General features: G+C 29.0%; 1 protein-coding gene across 1 annotated transcript in view; it reads right to left on the reverse strand.

The window, feature by feature from the left end:
• Window positions 1–163: 163 nt before the first annotated feature.
• The window catches only part of LOC107456152 (techylectin-5A), an 11823-nt gene continuing 420 nt past the window's right edge, over window positions 164–11566 (reverse strand). Inside the window, exons 2-6 of the mRNA XM_016073935.3 lie at window positions 10527–10654; window positions 9572–9726; window positions 5062–5167; window positions 2960–3121; window positions 164–597 (exon numbers count right to left, since the gene is read on the reverse strand). Coding sequence (XP_015929421.1) covers window positions 341–597; window positions 2960–3121; window positions 5062–5167; window positions 9572–9726; window positions 10527–10654 — 808 coding nt within the window. The 3' untranslated portion in view covers window positions 164–340. The remainder of the gene's footprint in view (window positions 598–2959; window positions 3122–5061; window positions 5168–9571; window positions 9727–10526; window positions 10655–11566) is intronic.

The raw sequence follows: 11566 nt of genomic DNA on the forward strand, positions 1-11566 counted from the left end.
TGGCATGTGTGGAACGCAAGAAGTTTTGCGCAAACTTCAGAACATCTTTCTTAACGCTTCCACGGCGCAGTTTGTGTTTATCACATCGGAGAACTAAAATGATCCATGTGCAGACCTTCCCTCTTTTAGGAGGAGTTGTTTTACATAAAACACAAGACACAAGTCTCATAATCAAATTTATAAATTAATACGGAAAATCATTATAAATTCATAAGAAAATCATTATGTAAGAACTCATTATAAATTAATACAGAAAATCTAGTGCATGGGTAAATGTAAATGCTCAGACTGTAAATAAATGTACATTCTGTTATTAAGATAGACGTTGCAAAAATTTTATTTAATAATCCTTTGGTCGAATTTTAATTTCAACAGTAGATAAAGAAACTAAAGGTCCTTTCCAATGTACCCATATTGTGGCATTCCACATGGGCTTTTTATGATAGCCTTTCAAATACAGACCATTTAAATTAGCCGAATAACATACAGGCTGAGGCTGATACCACCATCCTCCTTTAAACTCTTTTACGCAGTTCTTCTGGGCTTCCTTGTCCTTTGTCGAAAAAATCCCGTTATTGTGATGTACCATAGAATCAGCTATTATAAATACAAAACAATTTTTTAGAATTATTTTAAGCGTTATATCGTAAAATAATAGGTTTTATAATCAACGTTAAGAGGTAATACTTTTAATGAAAGATAATAGTTTAGAAAAAAATGAAAGATAATTGTTGGAAATGAATAAATAAAAATTAAAAATAAAAAACTATAGTTTCTTTTTTAAAAAAAATTAGTGATCTGTAGAAAAAATGAACGCAATAAATATATTGAATAACGCTGACAATCTAAGGAATTTCAGTTGTGTGTACAGTCAGTTGTCTCTAAATGTGATTCTTAAAAGAACAAAGAGGTTCTCCGTTACTTAATATTTTTAACATGGATAACAAAGGAGTTATGCAGAATTAAGTCAAAGCCTTAAATTTTATGTCATTTAATGTAAGTTTGCAATTTAAATACTCACCCTTATCTAATGTTAAGTTTTGGTATTTACCCTTTGACGCAGAATTTTTATTAAACATGCTTTTCGTAATTATTTTCATTATTTTATATAATTTTAGATCAAAATAAGTAAAAAATACTATAATGAGAATTTTAATTATTTATGTTATGAAATATGGCATGAAACACTTGTGTCTTTTTCTGCGTTCGAGGTAAACTTCAGCACACTTAAAAACAATAATTTTTCAAATTTGCACTTTTTTTGCAGTTATTTTTGTCGAAAAGACATAGTTTTTTTAAATATGAATGAAAGAAATCCCTAACTACTTTATTTGGATTTCATATTTTTGGGCTAATGTTTTTCAGATAATCAAACAGATTTTTATTTTTTCAAGGGGTCACAGTACCCTTGCAGCATTTTTTTTTTAAATAAAGGTGTAATCATTCCTTTTGTATATGCTGTACATGCTCATTTAACTTATGATCAACAATTTATCTTTAAAAAATAGTTAAACTGTTTAACTTTGATTCTTAAAAAAAATTGAAAAATTCAAAATTTTTAAATACTTAAGGCTTTTTTATTTTAAGATATTTTCAGATTTTTTTTCTTAGTGCTTACAATACTGATCTTAGCAATTTAGTGCATTCATTTATTGATCTATCAATCAGAACATTTTTATTGATTAGTTCGTAAAAAAGTAGGAAAAAAAGGTTAAAAATTCCTGTTAGGTACATATAACATGCTGTAAAAATTATAATATCTCATAAAAGACTTATTCCATGCACAGTTTAAGTAAGTGTATTATACTTGAGATAAGAAAAACTTTACTTCTAAGCTTTATCTTAAATATAAAAAAATTCCTTACGTATTTAATTAACATTGAAATACAAAATTATCATTTATGAGAAAAAGCAGTTTAAAATCTGTCTGCTGATCAAGTTTCTGTTTTAGGGCAATCTAAAATCATTCATAACTTTTTTAAAAATCTAGATAGAGAGATAATTTTTTCAGCATATTTTTGAAATAGTTGGAAGTTTTATTACAAGCAATAAAAAAATATCGATATTTTGGTCATTTTTTGGGTACTGTGACTGATTATTTTTTGGACTGTTTTTTATAATTAAAAAATGCCAAAATGTATATTTGCTACTAATTAGAGCATAAGAAAATTATATAAATGGGTCTCCGGTGTTCCATCTGCGTCAAAGGGTTAGCTAAATGCAGATTAATTTCCCTTAGATTACTGATTTAGGTTAAATATAATATTAAATTATTGATTTGGTTTCAGACATTAGTTTAATTAATTACTATTAGTTTATTTAATGAAATACAGAGCTCTCTATTTGCTCAATCGAAATAAATTTTTTTGGAAACATATGTAATACTTACAACCACAATACAAACAAACATCTTAAGTAAATTTCAATTGACTTACAGTATTCGATCCAAAATTGAAACCTGAAATTTTAAGGAAAATTTTTTTTCGAACTTTTAATTAACTAATAATATATTTTTAATAACTCTCTGCTCACCGACATTAGCCAGCTTCATGATGACTTCAGAGAAAATCATTCTTAAGTATTAGAAATCGGTATTTTAACTTATAATTCCTGTTTAACTTATAGCTCAGTTTGTTTTAGCTTTGCACAACTGTGCAAAAAAAAATCTAAAACGAAGTAGAGATACCCAAATCAGAGGCAGAATTACTTCCTTGAGTGGAATAAATCAATCAATTGTTGTAGTTTTGTGATTGTGAATGGCAACTAGCCATTTGCCTTATTTCTATTGAACGAAACGCATTTCCAGGAAATGTATTCCTATTGGTTGCTATCTAACTGATTGATCATTGACGACTTTCATTGCTTGATATTTCCTTTCTTTGTTGCCAAAGCAAGAAAAGTAATTTTTTCATTTTTAACCACATACCCATAAGCGTTTTCTAAAATATATATAACAAACCTGCAGTTCCACTGTGATCATTTATGTGCAATTTGTATTTATAATCTTCATCCTCAATCCAAAAATTATCGAAAAGTGCATGAGCAGTCTCATTATCTGTTCCCAAATCAAAACGAGCAGAATACCTCTTTTGGTAAGTCAAGGCATGGATGAAGTCATTTCCTAAAAGTATTATTTTCAACAGAATCAAGTAAAGGTAATAGTTTTAATTAATGTTACATATATCAACTAATGACTTCAATAAATGTAGCTTGTTTTTGTAATAAAGTGAGGAACAATTTATTTATTGATACGTTTAAAAGAAAGTGATGTAAATAGTCATGTCTTACTATCGCGTCTTAGAACCTCTGTTTCAGTCTATTTCATAAATTGGTTTTGTATAAATATAACTAAAAATATTGAATAAGTGAAACAGACAGCTTGTTGATTATTTCTAGTGAACATTATAGACAGGGCCCTTCGACCCTGAGCTGCTCTGAGCAACAAGCCAACCTGCAACGAGTTTTTTATAACGGAGTCTGTCAGTTCATTGTTTTCGCCAGTTATTACTTTCAATATGTTTTAAATGTCACTAAGTTACCCCAATGGAGACCTTTTCCTTTTTCTAATGCCACCTGAATTGATGAAAGTGGGGTTTGTAATCTTTCTGATTGAAATAAATAACCAACCTTATTCGGTTTGATTTGAAGACTATTATTATGTCTACTTACCTCCGATTATATTGATTATAACTTTCCTGAATGTGTAGAATAAATAGCACTGACAATTAATTATCTTCAAATGCAGACTAAAAGGATACTTATTTCAGAAAAAAACTTCTTATTTTTCGACACATTCAAGTATAGAACTAACACAATTAGAGTTTATGACAGCAATCTGGAATCTTTGGTTTTAGTTAATCAGTTTAATGGTCGAATATTTGGGCATCTGAACTTTATTTTTAATTCAGCCTGTTTTCTTATTCATCTGGGACAAGCAGTCACATCCTGATTCTGACATATTTTAGAAAGGAGTGTTGAAAGGATCTTCGGCTTCAATTATATTTGACAGCAAGCTTTTTTACCACAAAACATGCTAACCAGAAATTGTGACCCTATGGCATGTGTGGAACGCAAGAAGTTTATATTAAATTGCTTTTATTTAATTAAATTCATAACATTTCAAGTTCGAATCAATCTGAAAGTCAGAATCAGAAATAAGTCAAATTTTTGGAGCCATTTGGCCATACTTCAAAATGCAAGGGGGACCAGTGTACCTTCACTATGAAAGTCCACGACGTAAGAGACATTGGCTGCTTTCAGAAAGTACGTAAGTGTGGTGAGTTATAAAGAGAAAAAAGTAAAATATATTGTACACTATAAATTTGAATAATATTTTGAATTTTACATAGTTGATTGAATATAATTTTCCTGTTTAGGATTTCAAGCAAGTTAATAATTAACCAGCTGTTAAATAGTATCTATAGCTGCACAATGTAACTCTATGGTTTAAAATAAAAACAGTGATTTACAGATTAACTTTTAAAAAGAAATAGAATAAGTGGCACCCTGAATAGTTGAAAATATTCAACCGTTATATTTAATTTTATTAGCAGAGAATAACCCTAAAATATTCAATTTATTTAGCGCAGATAATCTGAAATAGTTTGAAATCTCTGCCCTTAATACTTTGTTGTCTCCTATGTCATGAAGTTAAAGAGGGCAATCAAATAGTTTTTCAGGCTACTTTGTTTCAAATTCATTTGTTTCTATGTGCATTTATTTCAAATTTATAAAAAAAAATCCAGGGAAAAGATCATACAACGTAGGACATTAATTTTCTAGTTTTGCCTTGATACGCCTCATGTAAAACTGGGAGATTAATTTGCATCTTTACTTTTTCCGTTTACCGAATCTTTCAAAACAAATCATTTTCTCTTGTATGAGTCATTCTTTCTTTTTTTAATAAAAATTTTACAAGAATTCCATGTGTAAGGGAAGCAATAAAGTTTTTAACATTAAGTTAACATATGAAAATGTGTCCTTTTCTCTAATATTTTGAGACTTATTATCAATGTAAAAATATTCTCCACTCGTAATAGTGGGAATTATCTTCAAACTTACCTAGCCAAAAGTCTCTTCTTAAACTTCCAAATCCCTCCTTGTACTCCTTCCAAGTCTTATAAAAAAAATCAATTGGTCTTTTAAAATCACCTCTTCTTTGAATTACCTGAAAATATTTAATAAATTAAGTTCAACCAAATATTATACTATTAATGACTTATTTTTGAATTTTATTTACCAAACTGCATTCTCTACAGTACAAAATAACACTTATTTAAGTTTGCTTAGACATGCATACGGGAAAGAATGTATATTTACACTTTTTCAAGAGTTTTCACTTAAAATAAGATTTTTCCGCCTTGAGAAGTTGGCAATTTCTTTAAATTTAACTCTATTTCAATCATATATTAATAGCGTGTATGTTACCAAGTATAGGTTTTTATTAATATTTCAATTTATACTATAATTTTCATAGCCTTTTCGTTCGATAAATCATCATTTAATAATTAATTAATAAAGCGTAAACTACAAAACAAGACGACAAAATTTGTATCTTCATTTTAAATGTTCATGGTTGTGAAGTAGATTAAAATTTCCGTAAACTAATCAACTAACTTTAAACTGAAATTTTACGTCCTCTACTGTTTCATTTAGAGGCACTCAATTCACATAAAAATTTGAAGTTTATAAAAATAAAACCTTACTCAGCCAAAAATGTCTATAATTCTTAAAATGATGTAATTTTTTACGCTTGTCACAAAATTTGACACGATACGATTTAAGTCTTTTATTTCCCAAAAAGGCTTCGAAACATTAAAGAAAATAAATAGTTCGAGATCTTTTAAGATATTTTGAGGTATAAAAATAAGCTTTTTATCAAATTTTAAAAAAAGTGTACGCAATTTTTTTCACTGCACTCAAATATAACAGTATTCCTACAATACTAAAGTACCCCACTATATAATTGTTTGTAAACTATAACAAAGCACGCAGCCAATATGTAATGCCGGTCACCTAATTCATAATCTAACAACCTCAATTACAGTACAAGCTTTTATTTCTTTTAAAATTTGTTACCTGAACTAAAGCAATTTCATTCGATTTTATAAGCGTCGTTGAACAACAGACCCTATTTTATGGATTTACGACTACTAATGTCCAACTCCGTAGCCTTGTAATTTTGAACCCAAACCAATGGAACTCTTAGATCGAGTATTGGGAGAAATTTCACCTTCGTGGAAGACTTTTTGATAGAGCTAACCCACATTTGGGTTACATGGAGAGGAAGACCACTAGAACCTTCCCCGGTTAGCCTGAGGGCAAGGGGACTCTAACCCATGATCCGTCTACCACTGAGGATATGTCACGTCAGCACTGTGGTTGGTGCAGACCGGATGCGGAATTCGTGTCGACTGGGATTCGTACCCGGTTCACCTCATTCGAAGGCGAGCGCTCTTTAAAAAAAATGCTGAACAGGAGAGCGGGTCCATGCACGCCGCTGGATTGGAAAATCGCCGCCTTGCATTGTATTAATCAGAGTAACTGAGAAATGAAATAAAATGTCCACGATATTTCTGTTATGTAGTAAATCTCAATATGTAGAGCTAATTTTTTTTAAAAAATGACACTCAAAATGAAATATTAATAATAACACAGTAAATTTTTTAAAAAGTAAATGCAGTGCTTTATTTCCAATTCAAACTTTTTGAATTATATTCATCGTGTTTTTTAGTAATGATTTGTGCATCATTATGCGTAAGTTAGAACCATAGAAGTCGTGTAGGAGGGGCATAGGGGGGGCGTGCCACTTCCACCAATAATTTTCCCAAACTTCAAGATTTTTTCAAAGTTAATACTTTTTTAAATCCAGAGCTACAGAACATTTCTATAATAAGTATTCAGAAATATCCGTATAAATAATTACCATTAAATGAATTTCATANTCGACACATATAAAGAATAATTTTTATCTTAGGATAATTATTCTTTATTCAGAAATATCGCATTATTTATGGCAATTAGATGTGTCTTGACAACGACTATTTGCTTATACCATTCTTGTTTCTCTACCATTTAGTTTTTTATTTTTATTTTATTCATGTTTTTCATGTTTATTTGTGTATATATATATATATATATATACTAGCTGAATGCCCGTTCTTCGCACGGGGTGAATAAAAAATAAGTAAAGTATCAATAAATCACAGTAGTGAAACACTACGAAATCATGCTCATAATTGAAAAACACATAGTGACACAATTAAAGAGCTTAATGGAATAACCAGGTAAGTGACATTTTTAGGGGAATAAGTAAATCACTGGTTTTGCTTTTCTTTAAATTTTAACACAACTAATCACATACATTTTTAGCATGCTCGTATGATTTTTTATTTCAAATTGGGCTATAAGGTTTCATTTTTTAGGTAGTTAGGTTTTATTTAAATTAGGAACAGTAAAGCGAAGAATTGTTAGTCCCGTCTTCTATTAAATTGGTAATGAAATAGTTAGGCTGCTACTTTTTTTTCATTCTAAAAATGTCACTCACCTGCTTCTTCCACTAAGTTTTTCAATTAATATAACTAAAACAATTACACTTTTCTTAGTTTGAAATTATTTGCTGCCATTTACGGTGGCTTTACGTTATTGAAGTAAGTAAAACTTGTTTTTTGTCGTTCATCCCATTAGAATAAAGATAAAATGCATTTAGTATCACTTGTCATGATGCTGTTACTCGTAGCTAATCCATAAGAGGCAAAATTTACCATTATCAAGTAATTTTCTAAGGTGCATATCCTTTTCGAAGGGCCATTCTAAAGTATTGGTATCAAAACGGCTTAGTATTGGTTCTGTTTTAATCATCACAAAATATATCATTATAATATTTTATATCTATATCAACATATTTGGTACTTATTACATTACCCTTCAACATTTAAGTTTCGTGAAAAACATATTTGTCAGTAAAAGTCAACTAAAGCGGAATTTTTTAAAAAAAAGTTGAATTCTTATTAGAACTTGATAGGGATTTTGGTAAATGACCACTTCTCTATCTAACCTTTAATTTAGCTATTAAAATATTTAGCAGTGGAAGAAAAAAGTTCTTTTGTTCTAATTCATTAAAATATCAGTAAACTATCTTTGCTACCACAGGAAAAATATTTATTGAAACCACGGAAAATCCATTGCAGAATTCTTATCAAAACTGCACCAATTAGTATAATACCAGTAGTGCAGATTACCGTCAGGAATACATATGAATTAAGCTTTATCTGCTATTGGTGATTTTCTACTGTTTTCCTAAGCAAATTTTTTATTATCCTTTTCTCCTTTAACTTTGCTTTCTTAGCGCATAGCTTGTATTATTTTATTTCAATTAATACATATTATCAATATTAATAAAGCATTAGTATCAGTAATAAGATGCCGATTCAAAATAAATAACTATCTCTTCTCCAATATTTTTGCTATAATTTTGATTAATTTCTTATGTCAGTTAACAAATTATCAACATTAATTAAGCATCATTATCGACATGGATAATATGACAATTTCTTACTCTTCCTTTAGACAAATAAATAGATTAACTCCATGACCTTTGCCTTCCAGCACAAAGCTTATTTCTTTTATTTCAATAGGCATATGTTACTTAAATTAATTAAGCATTATTGGCATCAATAATAATGAGGCGATGTTTTACGTTTCACCTAAACAAATAAATAATACATTCCCATTAATTTTGCCTTTACATACATACATATTTTTTTCTATCCAATTACCGCTGATTTTAAATTAATTTTTTTTAGAAAAAAGCTTTAAAAGTTATTATGTCATAAAGAATCCAGTTTATCCGAGTAATATTTTCAATCGAATTCATGAAAGTGAATTTCTGCCGTTTAGAAGAAAGATTAACGTAAAGGTCCTTATTTCAGGTAAAATATTTAAAGCTATTTACTGATAAATCTTGCTTTGCCTATAGACAAAACAGGTGTTTTTCAAAGCTATTAAACCAAGTAAAAAAAACTTTGAATACTATGAGCTCAAGTTTTAAACTATACATACTATCTGGCTAAAAAGATATGGAAAAATAGCTTAAATACATAAATGAATATTAATATTTTTGTGAGAAAAAAACCACTTTGAAAAAACTTTTTCCCTTTCACGAAAAATATAAAAATCTGTAAAAAATCAATGTTATGCATATTTTTATCAGTCCAAACGATATAGTGTTATAACAACGTTTTAAATATCATGAACATTCGATCATATGCTCTGTATTATCAAAAACTGCGTTTTTTATTCATATTTAGATTTTGAGGTTGTTTCATAATAAGCATAAAGGGCACTTGCTGAAGAAGTCATTAAAAATGACTGCGATTTCATAACAGTAATAAAAATATATTATTGCCTAAATTGAATTTATCCAAATGAAGATTAACCGTCGAATAGAATTGGTGATAGAGCCAATCTTATTCCTTACTTTTTCCATATCCACATAAAATCCATTATTTAAAGCTGAAGATTACCATTTATTTACCACCTTAACGGCATAAGCATGAAAAATTAGTCTTACCGTCCATCCTCCGCCATCTGTTTCCATATCACAATAGACTTTGAATGAAGAACATCCTATATTCTTGCTTTTAGGGTAAACTTGGTATATGCCACTTTTCCGGAAGCCATTTTCAAAAATCTCCGCACAATCCACTGGCTTTTGATGAAGGTCACCTGTAGAAATGATACACTTGTTAAGAGAACGTTCGATTTCAAATCACTTCAAAATAGTTAATACAAAAAGTAGTTCAAAAGTTGTGAATATATTATTGTGAATGACCGAAATTGCTGATTGTTAACTTCCAGTGAATGTTGACAATCACATAGTCTCTTTGGTAAATGTCCGAAAGTACCACTGCTCGGTATACATATGCCCGGTATGCACTACAGCAAAGTTTTTTTAGGTTCAGTTTAAATTTAATTTGATAGTCTTATTACTTTTCTAATTATGTAATCCATTATAGAAATTCCTGTAAATAACGAAGATACAACGTTTATTTTTTTTTATTTGCAGATAACTTTTTACTTGCAGATGCATAATTTTCGCGATTCGTATAGTGCGTAAATTATTTATCTTATAACAGCACAAGACTTTCATGATGATATATGTCACCTACCGTATTAACTAATTCTGAAAAAAAATACAAAAGTTAATTTTGAATTTATTTTTTCAAAAAAGTGTTTTTTACGTTTTTCAGTTGAGTACTTGTGTTAAAATGGAGGAAGGGGAGGAATTCGCCTCCCCAGAATCTTTAAATATATCGTTTTAGTTTCTGTTATAAATTAGGATATAGTTTTTCAAAATTAGTTTCTTGTTAACTGTAACTAATAATACCCATACTTAACCATGACTAATAATACTCATACTTCGTTAGATCGGTATATTTCTTAAAGACAAATGTTAAATGGGATGAATAAATAATTTAAACTCCAGTTTCTTTGTTTTCTTTTATAGTATTTATTATATTACTCACATTCTTGTTTCGCATTTTGTTGATGAGAAGAATTTTCTTCCTGCAAATAATTTATTTCATCAAAGTCATCCATGCACGCAGAGCCAAAACTCAAACATAAAACAATTGAAAAAGCAATAGCAGAATGCCTGAAATTTATAAATTATTATTATTTGTAACATTGGAATGCATATAAACGAACCATATTTACTTAGAAATTCACTCACACATAGACACTATATATATATATATATATATATAAATATATATACATACCCTCCAACTGCTACGGAATTTCCGTAGTTTCAGAAATTTTCTTTTCAGACGGTAGCAAAATTAATGTCTTAATATTTAAAAAAAATTAATTTTAGCGTAACTTGTCCACTATTACTTATAAAAGTGCACGCCATATGGCTAGATTCTTAAGTTTCTGATAAAAGTTTTATGAGAGATCCATTTGCTTTAAAAATTTCTACTTTGGTTCGCTACCACTAGAAAGAATTATTTTCAAAATCTTCATAAGTTGGAGGGTATGGTATTGTCATGTTTACAAAGAATCACCCATTTCCCAGATTGCTGCTTTCCCGCATATTTTGAGAGTCAGAAATCCAAATCCTTCGAATAAAAGGTATGTTTATTTAGAGAAAGTGCGTTTTTGTGTCTGATATCGTAACTTGAAATATCATCTGCACTTATTAATTAACCTATTTAAGGCAACTCCCACGTGCCATTGAGTCCTAGAACGTGAAGATCTAATCATTAGATCAAAAGTTATTCAGGGTAGTGAATTTTTTTTGTCGCTGTGTATGTATTTATCTCTTTATTATTTCAGAGCTTTATAATTCAATTATTTCCATCAATGGAATTTAAAATAAAAGAACATTATATAAGGGGTTGGTACCACCTTTTTATACATATATAAAAAAAACTTTAGTAAGGTTCGAAAGCACCTGGAAAAAATTAAATACTGGTATCAATTTTGTCACAAAAAAGGTGCAAATTTCTTAATTCATTCATCGAACATTTCATTTTACTATATATATATATATATATATATATAT

The sequence above is a fragment of the Parasteatoda tepidariorum genome, chromosome 10 (genome assembly GCF_043381705.1).
Source record: "Parasteatoda tepidariorum isolate YZ-2023 chromosome 10, CAS_Ptep_4.0, whole genome shotgun sequence".
NCBI classification, from domain to species: domain Eukaryota; kingdom Metazoa; phylum Arthropoda; class Arachnida; order Araneae; family Theridiidae; genus Parasteatoda; species Parasteatoda tepidariorum.